This window comes from Corythoichthys intestinalis, chromosome 8 (assembly GCF_030265065.1).
Source record: "Corythoichthys intestinalis isolate RoL2023-P3 chromosome 8, ASM3026506v1, whole genome shotgun sequence".
Taxonomy (NCBI): Eukaryota; Metazoa; Chordata; class Actinopteri; order Syngnathiformes; family Syngnathidae; genus Corythoichthys; species Corythoichthys intestinalis.
Window position 1 is genome coordinate 15,277,562 of NC_080402.1, and position 16,436 is coordinate 15,293,997.

General features: G+C 38.8%; 1 protein-coding gene across 1 annotated transcript in view; it reads left to right on the forward strand.

The window, feature by feature from the left end:
* colgalt1b (collagen beta(1-O)galactosyltransferase 1b) overlaps positions 1-16,436 on the forward strand; it is a 39,124-nt gene continuing 22,688 nt past the window's right edge. Inside the window, exon 1 of the mRNA XM_057844228.1 lies at positions 1-317. Coding sequence (XP_057700211.1) covers positions 100-317 — 218 coding nt within the window. The 5' untranslated portion in view covers positions 1-99. The remainder of the gene's footprint in view (positions 318-16,436) is intronic.

A 16,436-nucleotide genomic window follows, 5' to 3' on the forward strand; every position in this document is an offset into this window, starting at 1 on the left:
AGAATCGGCATAAAATAACAGCAGGACCGAACTAACCTCTCACCTCCTGTCCGTGTCCTCGTCTGTCCGCCGCCTCACCAAAACGCGTCTCCCCCTGCCATGCCCCGCATTTCCTGGCTACTATCCGCCCTGCTGTTAGTGCACTTTTTGGGCTGGAGCCGGGGCTACTTCCCCGAGGAGCGCTGGAGCCCCGAGTCCCCTCTCCTCGCCCCACGGGTGGTTGTCGCGCTCATCTGCCGCAACTCAGCGCACTCTTTGCCGCTCTTCCTTGGAGCTTTGGAGCGCCTGCGCTACCCGAAGGACCGCATTGCTCTGTGGTGAGTTGTCACTTCTGCTACTGCAAAGTCACCACTATAACGTTTGAATAACAGACGTATCTTGACAGATGCTGACAGTAAAGTCTTATGAAAGTGCATCAGACAAGGAGTGTCTCTACACTAATTTGGAAAAACCATCTGTTTTAGTAGTAAATGTTTTTATTCTCAATTTTAAATGCATGTTCATCCCTGACAACATATATGTTCAAATGTTATAGTTTGGATATTAGTTTAATATAGTTTAGATTTATGCTCATGTTAGTTCAAAGAATCGTCTTGGGGTGATGCTGTGCAAAGGAGTAGTCGTGTCTGTGAAAAGTTCCATTCGGTGTAGGATCTTCTCTCATTCCCCCTCACTTTCCCCCTATGTCCCTCCCCCTCTTTTCCTGCCACATCTGTGGACTCCACTGGAAACACCGCCTCACTTTTCTACACTTCACAGTCTTGGCATAAAAGGCTGTAGAAAATTTATTTCTTAGTATCCCAGGCAGGGGCGGCAAAAATTCTCACGCTCTACTCAAAGAGCACTAGGCTACAGAGAAAAGTATTGTTGAAATAGAAGTAAATCAATAAAAGAAGACTGGGAAAAGTAGTAGAGTATATCCAGCTGAGTGTTTAAACAGTCTTAATTGTATTAATCTTGATAAAGTGTCTTGAAAAGGCATTGGATTTTGACTGCTAGATCGTAAAGGAAACCTCTGACTTAAAGACTTGTAAGCTCTAATAAGCCACAATTGTTCTTTAACTAAAATATGTTATTATCATCATCATCATCACGGCTCTTGCGTTGGGGCTGGTTTTCCGTCCCATTGCGTAGAGCTAACCAGGTGAGCTAGGCCCCTCCAGTACCAGTGTTGTTAATAACGGCGTTAGAATATTAGGCTCGAGCGTATGACGTGGCACTCGCGAGGTTTCCGCCGCTATCGCCATTGTGGAAGCGAGAAACATAAGCAATGAGGCATTTCAACACAGGTCGCTCTTTAAAAATGGTTGGAAATTATTGTGCGGTAAAGAATTGCAACAACCGATCGAATAGAAAGGAGAATGTACAGCTCGACGGAACACCATTGAGTTTCTTCCGGATCCCTACATGGAGAAAAGGCGAGGGAAAGCTCATATCTGAACTTACCAAACGTCGAAGAATGGCATGGGTGGCCTCGATCAGAAGGAAGGGCATAACGTTTGATTCTCCAGTTACACACTGAGTTTGCTCTATGCACTTCCACTCCGGTAAGTTAATTTCGTTTGTTTACGCAAATTTCAGTAACTTTACGCCCTAAGTCGGCCTGTTGTTAGCTATTGCTAAAGCTAAACAACTAGCATGCATACATGTGCATTGTCTTCATAAGACATAATTCATGTCTTTGCTAAATGAAAAAGCTGTAATATTTTGACGTGAGAGAGTGGCAAAGAATTTGTACACAGGCTACATTTTATGCAGCAAAAGATTTGTACATCCGTGGTCACAGACTAATGTAAACACACATTGCCTACCTTTGCTAGAAAGATGTGTTGCCGTTTGCTATGGTCATAAAGTGAAGATCCTGCACCCATCCGCAGCAAAACTGTTCGTAGCTTTGTAGCGATTTGTAGTTTCGGAATTGCTGATGAGTGTAGTAACATATACCAAACACTAAATACAGCATGATGTCCATTTCGCGTAGTGGTGGAAGCTTGTCGACATCTTTATTCCATTTGTGTTCGGCTTGCTCGTGAGGGTCAACATTGTTCACATCCTTAAAATTGCTCACATATCTGTCCTTCGCCGTGGTAACAAGTTTGTCTCTGTATCGAACTGGCAAGTATTCCTTACTTTTTTCCATCTTTGGTTGCCGCTAAGTTTAAATGTCCCGTGATGCTTCCGCAATGGTTGCGTTGTCGCAAATCTCGCATGATCCCGTGCTGCTGTGACGTAAACGCTCGAGCCTAATAACGGCGTTACTAATGGCGTTATTTTCTTCAGGAGTGAGTAATCTAATTAATTACTTTTCTCATTTTGGCAACACCATTACCGTTACTGAGGCGGGAAAGGCGTGCGTTACTATGTTGATTGACTGACGCGAGACAAGTCTGAGAAAGACGGACTCCGGAGACGAGAGAGCAGAGCAAGTGTGGGGAGGAGGCAAAGGAGTGTGACGCCGTTGCAAACGCGATGCTAGTATGCTAGGTGGCTCCAATAATACCTGACTGTAGCCAATAGCCTACAAACTACGCCCACATGATGCTTCGGTAGATATCACATATATACAGAACTAGATGTAGATGACAGACACGGCGGCATTAGCAACATATATAATAAAGAACTAGATGTGTTAGTATAAAGCCGCCATCTTAGAGCAGTAGACTTCTCATGAAGGCTCTGTTGTAGAGAACCTTCCTAGCGAACCTAAGTCACTTTTTATCTAAAATGCTCCTAAATCGGCAAAATTTAACTTAAATGTATCTTTAAATGATGAAACAGTTTTAAAACTTACACATGTCGAAAATAGACGGAAGGGAACTAATGCAATAACGGGAGCAATTTTAACAACTTTAACGGTTGATTCACAAAATTAAATGACTTCCACACATAGGTTGTTATCTAGTTATCGCAATATCCACAATACCCCTGCGTCTAGTTAAGTTTAGAATTAGGCTGGGACAATTGTCCCAAAAACCCATTAAACTTTAGATTGTGTGACCTGTTCTTTTCTTCTTCTTTTTTTTTTTTTTTTTGAACATGAAAATGATCACCAGTTACTTTGTCAAGTAACTAATTACTCTTACATTCAGGTAACTGAGCTACTAACGCAATTACTTTTTGGGAGAAGTAATTTGTAACTGTAATTAATTACTTTTTTAAAGTAAGATTAACAACAATGTCCAGTACTATAATATGTTATTAAAATACAGTGTTACCTCTACATACGAAGTTAATTCATTCCAGGACCTTGTTAGGAATACATTATAATTCCATTAATTCGTTCCACAGCCCAAAAACCTACACTAAATCCTCAATAAATACTGCTGGTACTATGACAAATAGCAATTACACATAGCAAAGCAAATAAGTTAGAAATAAAAATTGGAATAATAATAAGAATAATAATTAATAATTATTCCTGTAAATAATGTAACGAATCGGATTCTAATGTGGCTGACTTTTTTTGCTGTACATGAACTCACCATGGGGCTGACATCACAGAGAGAGAGGTCAGGGCGGTTGAGATAATACTTTGGTTTTCTTGAGAGCACAGTCAACTGCGGCGGACAATAGGCGTTTTGTGTAGGGTAAATAAATGATAAAAACGTGACAAAGCTGGCGATTTCCTTGGCGATGTTATCACAATAATAATTGTCACCTTAACGTATAAAGACTGGCAAGCGGTGGTAGGAAGAGGACGGTGGAGCTGTATTGTTGACCCAGTTCACGGATGCGCTCCCCACGCTCATATTTTTTTCTATAATTTGCATCTTAATTTCAAAGGTAAGCGTCGCTTTTTTCTTTGTTTCACCAACTGTACCAACTTTTTGAAACCTGTGTTGATTTCTCACACAAGAAAATCCGCCGTGGGTTCTTTTGTCATGTTCTGTCATGTCGTCGTATTTTGAGCATGTCGTCGGATGTAGAAACAAATGGCGTGTCAAATGTTACGTCAGATGTCGAAAACATCGTGTGTCGAAGCGATCTTATGTCGAGGTACCACTGTATTGCCATTGATTTAAAAATCTATAATATTTAGTACATGTTTTGACCCACGGAGGGCACCATGTTTTATGTACGCTCGTGGTGATTGTCACTGTCACTCGACGAATACTACCGGGTTACTGCGATTCCTTCTAGGCGTCGAGACGTACAACACATGCGCTCATCGGTTAAAAGATGCGAGTACTTACTATTTGTGTTTTTATTAAGTCTTTTATTACCTTTTCATTGCCTCAAAATACTTCTTGCATTTGTTTCCCTCTCTTATTTTTAAGCATTGTGTTTTCTTGTGGTAGCTTGACAGCAGATTGTTGCTCTGTTGACCACTTTACGCACGTAGCATATTTAAACCACCCTTGTTGGATATTACTACATTTAAGTATTTTCTTAGGACATCTTTAGTATGTTCTGTCTGTATGCATCTAAATAAAACAAGCTGAAAGCGCACGGTGGTACTTTGGGTGTCAAATTCACCTCTTGTAGGACGTTTCGCCGGTGTAGCACATTTTGGCAGAGCACTTTTTTTTCCCTACTCTGGTCTGTGTTCATTTTGCTTTTGCTGCTCGTTTTGTGAAATATCGACAGTGCTGTCATACTCTTAATGTACCTCTCTGGAACAAATTGAAAGGGTTGAACAGATGACATGTTTATGTCGCTAGAGCCTGACTCTGGAAGCGTAACCATGTGACGTCACCCCCCTGCAACATCAACAACAATGGCAACCTACTAGTTAAACAAATTTTACAAATTGTATAAAAACAAAAACATCAAAAGGGGGTTCAATATCAAATAATTTTAACTCAAAATAACGTTTATCTTTTAAGAACTACAAGTCTTTCTATCCGTGAATCTCTTTAAATTCTGTAATTTTGTCATTTGCACTGTATTGTGTTCAGTAAGGATACACCAATACTCGGTTTTATATTGAACCGTTCGATACGCCCTCTTCGATTCAATACGCAAAAACATTCAATCCAAATGAAAAGCTCCCAAAATGTATTTTCCGAATGATTTTTGTCGATTCTCTCGCTAAAATGTCCGGCGCAGCTTTGCCTTGAAAAAAGAAAAGGCTGCCGCTAACAGCCCCCCGTCCTCCAATCCTCCCCCAAACTGCATAAAAGGTGGGAGCTGTGGAGCACGAGGATCATTGCTCGTGAGGAAAGACAGAAACTTAAGGAGCCGGCTTGCCTGCTTCAATATCGTACAGATCCGTTGTTTGGCAGCATTTTGGCAATTAAATGTATTCAATCGAATCGAAAATCCTGCCCCACGTATCGAAAATCGTACCGAACTGTGACTGAACTGTATCATTGCATCTCTTGTTTACAGTATTTATATATACTGTTAAATTTGCCCTGGAAATTGCATTAAATTCTGATCCAAGTAGTCTTTAAATGGAGTGAAAAAGTCTTACATTTCATTTGTTTAACCTGTAAAAGTACAGACTCTGAAATGTTGTCTATCGAGCCCATAATAGGACAAAAAATATATCACATTAAAATGTGATAAGTATTTTTGCATACGGCAAAACAAATGATAGTTACGTAACTAAATGTCCCTCTAATATACACCATAACTGTTTAAAAAAAGTGTTTTGCTGGTTTTGAAGTCACATTTATCATTCTAAATGTGAAGTTTTCATTTTGTATTGTGACATTTAACAATTAACAGGTTAAATTCTGAAATCATTAAATTGTAACGTGACGTTAAACGTTTTTTTTTTCTTATGTGGCAAAAAAGGGGTATTCATAGAAATTAAATTAAGTACAAAAGTAGCAAGTAATCACTTAAAATACAAATAAGCTAATACCTACATACATGTTCTGTATTTCTGCTGCTCACGTCCCCATTTTGATCATATGCCAGCAGACTTCCTCTTTGAGATTAAGTGTATCTTTTCATCTGCATTCATACATGACAGTTTAAATTATATTTCTGGCCTCAAGTTATTTAGCAAAGGTAGTGTAGTTACAATACAGTAATTGAGCACTTTTAACTAAATTTACATTCCCGTGAGTGTATTGTTCAACCAAGTGAGATGTTTATCTCGTTTAAAAGTTGACCATAGTATCGTACCAGCATACATTAATCTTTTCCTTGGATTCTGGCCAAATACTGTAAGTAGGATTAGTATCCCCACGTCGCAACTTGAGCGCAGTTTTTTTTTGGTGACCGCCACTAAACAAAGTTTCAAAACTAAACTCTGTGAACTTGGGCACCTGTCGATACCTGCAACTATCAACCTGACAACGGAAGATGACGCACCCTCGGAAGCAGCCTTATATAAACCCATGCAAGTTAATTGTTATGGTGGTAGAGTGAGCTGAATGTACTTGCAGGATAAAGAATACCTAAGGTCCCCCTGTTGTTTAGTTCTGGTTTTGTTGCTATTCAAACAGTGCCACAAATACTAGTGAGAATGCTCGTTTCGACATGTAATGCAATATTTTCTCTTGACATGATTATTTCAACTGAGCCTCCAGGTTTTACTGTACTAAAAATTCTGAATTCAGATTACATTTTGGGGAAAATACAGTTATTATAGTACAATATAGTATCAAATGAGAACAAAGTGATTAACTTTTGGCATTTCATCGGCAATTGGAAATGTTAGATTGGCACTTAAGTTTTATTATGTTTTTATTTTATTTTATCATTATTATTATCTTGGATCCCAATCTACCAGGTTTGCCAACACTTTGCATTGAAAGTGCCCAGAATGTAATTTTTCAAACTACTTTAGTCTTTCCTTTATGGGCTTTTCTGCAGATGTGCAGTTGCTCATTGATGTGCAGCTGACCTGATTTTAATTTGAATACTCTTTGCTTTGATTGGCCATTGGTAGAGTGGGTGTGTCTGTGGGAAACTCATGAGTGTCAGCAAACGGGATGACTTTGACACATCTTTCAGGTGCGGACTACAATGTTCTTCAATGACACCAAGTGTTGCCATTTCACTTTTATACAAAAATAAAGTACCGTAATTTTCACACTTTAAGGCGCAGCTGACTATAAGCCGCCACCCACCAAATTTGACACTAAAACGGCCTTTGTTCATAGATAAGCAACCCCGGACTATAAGCTGCAGCTGTCCTCACTGTATTATAAGTGTCTGTCATAAGCCCAAATGAACCACCATGAAGCTTTGAACCAATTGGCTGCAAAACGTAATTGCTTCAAGAAGCTTCATTTGGCCATAACTGCTCCCATAGGAGAGATGGTCAACCTCTGCTGCCACTTGCTGTCAATACTGTTGTTGTCCAACATGCCTCCTAGTATACATTGCAGCGCTACAGATGTAAATAATAATCAAAATTCATGTTCTGTGCTAATTATTTCTTCAGTTACTGTTCCAGTTGTTTCATTAATTACTATTTATGGAATTTGGTAACACTATATTTGACAGTGGCGCCATCAGACTGTCATAAGACCATCATAATTATGACATGACACTGCCATGAGCATTAATAAACGCTTATGATAGATGTCATTTTGTGTCATCTGGCAAATTATCTCACTTTTGAATGGATGTAAAAGATCCGACCTGGACATAAGTGGAGTTAGTGACATAATTTGCCGGATGACACTTCACGACATCTGTCAAAAGCATTTATTAATACCTATGGTAATGTCATATCATAATCATGACTGTCTTATGGCAGTCTTTTGACGCTACTGTCAAATAAATTGCTACCCATTAACCCAAATGAATCAACAAATAAGCCGCACTGGACTATAACAGCAGGATTAAAAACAATTCCAAAAAAGTAGTATCTCACTTTTGAATGGATGTAATAGATGCAGACTGGACATAAATGGTGTTAGTGACATAATTTGCCAGTTGACACTTAATGACATCTGTCATAAGCAATCAATAATGCCCATGATAGTGTCATCATGTCATGTCATAATTATGACGGACTTATAACAGTCTTATGACGCCGCTTAAAAATAAAGTGCTACCTATCAACCCAAATAAATCAACAAATAAGCCGTACTGGACTATAAGCCGCAGGATTCAAAATGAGGGAAAAAAAGTAGCAGCCTAAAGTCCGAAAATTACGGTATTCTCTCACTTCACAATCCCGCTTCAGTGGGGTTCCATGTGGCGTATTTTAGGTTTCGCGAGAACGTCCTGGTTCCAAAACGCTTCCATCCATCCATTTTCTCCTGCTTATCCTTCCTTTAATATTTCTTTTTAAAGAAAACATTCACTCATTTGACAGCAACACACGCACAGGGTGTGTCAAGGCTCGGGGTCATTGTTGTCTTGCAGACGTCTGGAGGCGGCACACAGGAAATATCTCCTGAGCGTCGCCTCCGGAAAGAGGGGGGAAAAGTCGATCGAGGACCAGATGAGAAGGCTGACTTTTGCCGGCACGCGAGCTGAGAAAACGGCCTCTTGACCAATTGGACAGAGAACAACGGCGTGGGGGTGGAGGTCGGGAAGCTGACGGACAGAAACTGATTGTGCAACAATAGAATTGTAATAAACCACAGCAAATGCACATGTGTAAATTTAAATAATGTTTTATGTAATATACTTTATGTTTTAAGACGTGCACATTTTAGAACCAGGAAGTGGCTGAGAGTGCTCAGCGCTTCCGATATTAGTGGCCAGTGAGAAAGAATGAAGCGCCAGGTACTAGTATAATACACAGTGTATGGCATAGTGTGATGTCACACTGTGACTAATTTCAAAACCTACCGTTTGCAGAACTATTTAACTTGCAAACACGTTTGTAGTTAAATAAATAAACTACTTAGATAACAATTCAACCAGGGTACACTCCCATTTCAACCTACTACTCATGAATTAAATTAGTGCTGCAACTATTAATCGATTAACTCGAGTATTCGATTAGAAAAAAATATTCAAATTAAATTTTGTTGCTTCGAGTATTCGTTTAATTAAAGTGGCGTTGTATTGGTTTATTTTGAAAGTGTTTGCATGTAGTTTTATTAATTAGGGTGGCAACAATGAATATGATATCACTCATTTCTCATGGCTGAAACCAGCTCCCCCCTGTTAAGACCAACATTAGCCAAGTTTTTTTTTCAGCTAATGTTTTTTAATGCATTCATAATTTAGTTTATAGGTATATTTAACCGTTTTTTGTGGGAATATGTGTCTGAACCATTTGTTAAGAGCATTGTAAAAAAAAAAAAAAAACCTTAAGCATTTTATGGCATTTAAGCTTTTTTCTGAGTAAGTTAGCCAATTGTTCTTTTGTTGTACATAGATCCTCATTTTTTTATACCGTTTCAGGCTAATTTTAATTTTTTATGTTCCTTATCCGATTACTTGATTATTCAGACTAACTAGTCCGTCGATTAATCGACTAGTAAAATATTCGATAGCTGCAGCCCTAAATTAAATAGTTTAAAATATTAGAAAATGACTTTAGTGCTTCTTTAAAGTGTAGGACACTCAACTGTTGCTTAAAACCCTTAAGTGTTTCATCAAATTGTTGTTAAACTTCCTGAAAAGGGAAAATCCGTGTCCTCCAAATTGTTTATTTTAATTAAAAAAAAAAAAAAAAATTAACAATCCTTCAAAAAATATATGTATTTTCCATGATGCAACAATGAGGCACTCATAGCAGTTTTCTAAAAAGGAATGTGCATTTTTGGGGTGAATGACAGCTTGATAAGTGCGTGTTACAACTCGTTTAAATAACCTCAGTCGCAAGACACTCAAGTTATTGATTTGTTACTGTGTCGTTTGAGCCTCGCCCCTTAAAAAATATCAAGTGAAAGGTATTAGTGGAAATCAGTTTATTGCTATACAGTGCAATCATTGTGTCCCGCATGACCGGGATCCATTCATTGCGGTCAGGTAGATAAGCGGTATCATGTCAGAGAGGAAAGCGTGTGTATCGATTAGCAGACGCGTACAAGAAGCAGAGTGGCTCAATCTCTACCCAAGGAAAGAAAGTTAATACATTGGGTACATTTTGACAGGTACATTCAAAACAACAATTATCTCAACTATGTAGAAACATATTTACTTACCTTATCACTGCCAAATGTAATCATGTTATATTTTGGTTCATTAAGAGTTTATTTTAATGTAAAAATTAATTGCTGACAAATTTTCATATTCTCTTACGATGCCGTTATATTGTATCTCATTGGACTGTCTATACAGTAATTCTTCATCTTATCCACTACTGTTCAGGGGATTGTAGGTTTTTCTGAGAGACTTGTAGCTGTTATATAGCACATGAGAACTCGAAGATGGCCTATCTGTGAATTGGTTGCATGTAAGCGCTGAGACAGCACTTGAATGTGAGAACACCACATACAGATGGCAAAGTAAGCGCCTGCGGCACGCCGTCCGTCAACTGCTACACGATGTGATAGCGAGTAAATCCGTTTTCTCTCACCTACACATTCCATGTGTCGCTCTTTGCCCCTGCCTGTCATGCTCAAAGATTTGTTTTGATAACACAGACAGCAAGCAAGCCAAGTCCTCTCTTCGTACTTAGTCTTTACCTTTGTCCTACGCTACAGTCAAAAAAGCTACGGCTGAAAAAAAATCTGTATAATAGAACACTCTATCATATAGAGTTGTAGGGAAACATCAATCCAGATTAGTGCTGCAACGATTAATCGATTGACTCAAATAATTCGATTCCAAAAAAATAATTCAAATTAAATTTTGCTGCTTCGAGTATTTGTTTAATTAAAGTGGCGTTGTAATGGTTTGTTTTAAAAGTGTTTGCATTTAGTTTTGTTGATTTGGGTGGATACACTGCCCTCTAGTATTAACAGTGAATATGACATAAGTCATTCACATGGCAGCTGCTCCCTGTTAAGAACAACATAAGCTAGGTTTTTGTTTGAGCTAATGTTTTTTTTAATGCATTCGTAATTTAGTTCATAGGTGTATTTAACTTTTTTGTGGGAATATGTGTTTGAACCAATTGTTAAGAGCATTAAATTTTTTTTAGCATTTTATAGCATTTAAGCTAGTAGACTTTTGCTATGTGAGTTAGCCAATTGTTCTTTAGCGGTACTTAGGTCCTAATTTATTGATTTTTTTAAATTTTTTATACCGTTTGAGGCTCATGTATTTTTTTTTTCTTTTTTTAATGTTCCTTATCCGATTACTGAATTATTCGAACGAACTAGTTCATCGATTAATCGACTACTAAAATAATCAATAGCTGCAGCCCTGATCCAGATCGATACATTGATTAGTTAAGCAATGTTTCTATAAAATTGATCATAATGCAAAACATCGATAAGCATCCAGGGTTCGAATGTGGCATGGCTCAGCGGTAGAGTAGTCCCTAACCCAGAGGTTGTGGGTTCCATTCTCCTCTCTGCCCTGATGAACTCGTCTAAGTATCCTTGAGTAAGATACTGAACCTTACGTTGCTCCTGGTGCTGCGTCACCAGTTGTTAGATGAGGATATAGTGTGAAGCGCAGGGCCTTAAAGGTGGAAAGGTGCTATAGACCCTACTCACCTACGTCACAAAATGACGTGTCGCTGTATCCGGCCGCCATATTGTCCGTATTTTTTAGACCTATTCTCATTGTTTTCAATTAGTCGTGCAAGTTATAGAGCAATTCATGGAAGCCCCGGTGTTATCTGACGCCGTGAACTCATTGGATGCGTTGCATAAAAGGCGTTATGTGGAAAAGCTTCAGTTTATCCATTCGCCAGATCCATATTTGATGCCTAAATCGATGTCTTCGCCGTCTTTGCCTGACCCTGATATTTACAACTATCTTGTCCACACAAAATCAGCCTATTCTCACGAAAGTTTGAAAAACTCAAGAGCTTGGAGGCTTATAAATGCTACGTTGCTGGTTGGTTGAAACAGGTCCTCGTACACGAAAATTCGGCAGGAATCTTGTGCTCGGGAAGGTGAGTTACGAAATTTTCAATTCAAAATCTTTTGTTCTTGCAAACATCCACTGTCAAGTCTAATGTATTTCATGTCATTTGTCAATGGAGCTAGGGCTTTTGATGTTTATATGGTTTAGCGATAGCACTCTCACTACATACATATATAATATGTAATAAATATGAAGTGCGATAGCACTACTCCAGATTGTCCCTAGTTGAATTTATTTTTTGGCTTTTGACCTCAATAGTGAAATTGTAAATTAATTGTATGACAACTGTCTTATTATCCCCTTATAATTATATATTTTCACGTAGTTCATTCACAACGTCTGAGTGTATGTTGTCGGCGATTAGCCTAGCAATGATCTTAATTGTGGTTGTCAGCCCAAAACCCTCTAAATATATATTAAATGCATCTTACCAGATATAAAATAACTACTATATAATCTGTGGTAGTCGTTTGGAGCCCAGTTTTCTCGTCAAATTGCAGCAGTCAATCTCGCTCTCCTCTCCGGGTCTCTCGGAATACAGTAAGACTTCAAGTCTCTCCGTCTATCTTCTTTGTTTTTGCAACCGACCGCCACACACGACTTCACCATTTTGATTATTAATGTTAACGAGCAGAAAAACACGCCATAATAGGAGGAATTTACGAAGCGCTAATGCATTAACATGACGAGTATACGGACAACATGGCGCGGGGGCGTGGCTGTGACGTCACGTGAGTAGGGTCTATACAAGTGTTTTAACATTTTTGCTTGCCTCCTTTGGTCAAGTCATAGACCTCATAATGATATTGACCGGACATCGAGTGCAGGGCCGATTAATAGGGGGCCTATTTCCGTCAAAGCTGACCTAGTGGAAACACAAAGAGCTATTTATGTTTAAATTCTTGTGAATAAATGCTTAAATCCCTGAATTCTTTCTAGGTATGGACGTAAAACAGACTTGATTCTTGGTTAAAAGCAAAAAAAAAAAGCGTGCAGGTAGAATCTATTTTAAGTAGATGTCGAATGCGCTGCTCGTTTTCATGTTACACTGTGGCGCCGCCTTACCAAAACAAAGAGCTTTTTACGTTTAAATTCTTGTGAATAAATGCTTAAATCCCTGAATTCTTTATAGATATAGACGTAAAATAGTCTCGATTCTTGATTAAAAGCAAAAAAAAAAACCTGTGCAGGTAGCATTTATTTTACGTAAATATGTCTGTGAGAGAATTTTATTCATGCTTAAAACACAACCATTATATATTTCATATTTTGTATGCATTTGTTATGCTTGCATGTGAACATTATAGCATAGAGTATCATTGTTATAATAATCTGTTGTAATCTTTTTGAGTGTGCCTTCTCACCGCCTTGACGATTGTAGACGGTATCACCATATGCCCAAATATGGACTGTTATGCTCCGTTGTTTTCCAATGTGCCCTGAATGAATGCTTATCTTCGTTCCACCCTGCACCGGTGTTCAAGGTCTCAGCTCAAAGATGTTTTTGTATGGAAAAATACCAAGGTTTGTGAGCTGATGAGTTTTGTTTCTATGATGTCAACCCATAAATAGAGGCATGCCCTGCATTTCTCTTTTGTCCACATGCGGAGAGGCGCTTTGTGCGTGACTCCGCGTCTGTACCCGAGAGCTCTTGTACTAAAACCTTCGAAGAAAATCAATCCATGGTTGTGGTCGTATTTATTTCTCTAATCAAGCTATCTAGGTAACATTTGTCTTGGAGTTCAAACTGAACTTCCCTGACGATGTCGAAGGATGATGCTTGTCCGTAGCAGTTAATTTCTCCCATTGATTTTTTTCGCAACGTTTCAAAATGCATGCATGGTACAAAAAACATAATTACCTTGAATCATTGAACAAATCACTCCTGAGACAATCCTTCCTGTTGTTATGCGGTGTAGCTTTCTTACTTTTTCAACTAAATCCTGCATTACATACGCTGTGTGCTTGTGTTTGTGAATAGCTCCTCTTGATGTGGGCGGCGCCCTGCTTGAAAGTGATGCGCAGTATGTGCCCGATGTGACCTGTCAATACCATTATGAAGTCTATGGTCAAGTTTTTTTATCCTTCTTTGTCTGTCCTAGTGTCCGTTTATGGTGGAGATGGGCAACTCACTCTCTCCCTTAAATAGACAATCAGGGGCGGAGCTTAGGGAGGTTCGAAGGGGGGAGGGTCTTCATGCATAAAGGGGGTCCAGGTGGACAAGGATACGGTGTAAAAAGACTATGTAGAAGGGCTGAATTATTCTTCTGCGTTGCGGTGATGGCGTAGGCCCTACGTCGTCATTGAGCATTCGAAGTTTTGCGTCAAGGGAATGCGTTGCTGTCACCGCTAAGCCACTAAAGGTTTGTGGCTTTGCCTTTGTGCGGTTTTGGGGGACTCTTGTTGAATTCCTTTAGTTTTCCTCCGGTTATAAACTGCAATGGCAACGGCGATGGAAGGTGTGTATTTGCAGCAGCAGCTAATCAAAGTTGAATAACAAATGTTGTTAATGCAAATGTTGAAGCGTGGGCGACACAGAAGACGTTTGCGAATGTTTGAAAGCGGCGGTGTTGTTGTGCTAAGCCTGAAACAACGTTCTGAGCGGACCAATCACAGTCCTTTGATGTTCACGTCACGAAGTGTTAACGTGACATGTAGTCAGGATTTTTTGGAGGCGCATGGTTACGGTGTAGGGTCGTAAATCGGGTCTGCGTTAACAGCGTATGTCAGCCGTCATTGCAAAGCAGAAGCATAAATCAGCCTTAAGTGTGGAGAGGCCCCAGCAATATTTTGCTCTCGTACCCCTTAAAACCCCCCTGAAGGGCCCGCGAAAGTGTAGAGAGGCTCAGGGAGAATTTTGCAGTATCAACCAGCCTGTCGGATAGTCTTGAGGGGCCTGTGTAAATCTGGATGGTCCTCAGGGGCCTGCAAAACTTCTCGCTTCTCCACTCCCATTCAAACGACAAATTAAGTCACCGCTAATTCTTGAACAGCTCTTTATTTAGTGTATATTTCTTTTATTCTGTGTATTATTTATTTGCTTGCCCAAGCAAGCATGTACTGTATAAAGGCCAGTTGCCTTGGAGTATTTTGTCTTTGCCCCGGGCAATCGGAAAGCACTTAACTTCAAGCCCTGATCATCATCTTTTAGATGTTAAAAAGAATTTGTTAAAAAGAATGGATTTATTTCATTGTCTAAAATGTTTCAGCAACAAACTGTCCAAAACGTCAAAATGACTTGGTATTTCTTTTTTAATTGCTGTCGCTGAAAGGTAACTGGTTAATTTGTAACTATCTTATTAAATCGATTGAATGGCCTTGAATCGAATTATGTAAGACTTAGGGCTGCAGCTATCAGTTATTTAGGTAATCGATTAATCTATGTATTACTTCGAATAATCGAGTAATCGAATTACAAACATTTAATGCGTAGAATAAATTTTAGGATATGTAAAACAAAAAAAACAACAAGTGTTTATATTTGCAATAATATTCATTATGGCTTGCTAAGATAACATGTTCAAAAGAGCATTAAATGCGAATACGAATTCCTGATAGTTTCTTCGAACTATGCAGAATTGCTCTTTCATTTCACAAGAGCAATAAATGCATTTAAAATAAATTAAAATACCTGCGTTCAGCCTCAAACTAGGTATGTCCCGATCACATATTTTTGTATCCGAGTCACCTGATTTTGTGAATCTGCCGATACCGACTCCCGATCCGATACCGAAAAAAAAAATTGTTACTGTCCCACCGAATTATTTTTAAACAAGAATAACGTAAAAAAATACTTGTCTTTATTAAATGCTTTATTGAGTGAGAGCACTCAAATCCGCTCACGCTGCTGAGAACCACACACAATGAACGTCCACTTACACTACTGCACTACTGCATACGGCCTCTTTCAAGTATAGCGCTCCCAGGCTTTTCTGGCAAGATCAAAGCTTTAAAGCTCACTCATCGTTAACTTAAACAAGCAAAAGCCAGCTGCAATGGTGAGCAAGAAAAGCAGCAGCAGGAAGAGTGAAGAGTGACCCCCCTGGTGTCCGAAAAGTGTCATTGCATGTAATTGACTTTCCTATATGTTTTTAAAAGTTGAAAAGCAATAAAACTGCAACAAAAATGAATGAAATGAACAAAAAAAATATTTTTACAGCACCTGACAAAGTTGAACTGATTACACATGTAAAAGATCTAATTGGTGAAAAGGTGTCCTCTTCATTGGTTGGAAAGCAAACCTGCACCCACTTGGCCCTTTCTGGAATCGGTTTGACACCTGTGCCTTAGACGGTCATTTGCTTTGCATATAACTTTCACCCCCCCAAAAAATAGGAAAAAAATATTTTTAAAAATGATTATTTTCTTTCATCGAAAAATATTTTTTTCGAATGAAGCAACTTTTTGGGGGGATTGAATGATTTAGACACAAATGTCCTAATCATAATATAGCCCAAACACAAAAAGGATTGCTTCAATCAAAGGAAACTTTTTCAATGAAAAATTAAGTGTTCAAATGCAAATTTTTCAATCTCAAATATTTTTTCACATTCAGAAACTTTCTATGATTGAAAATTTTCTTT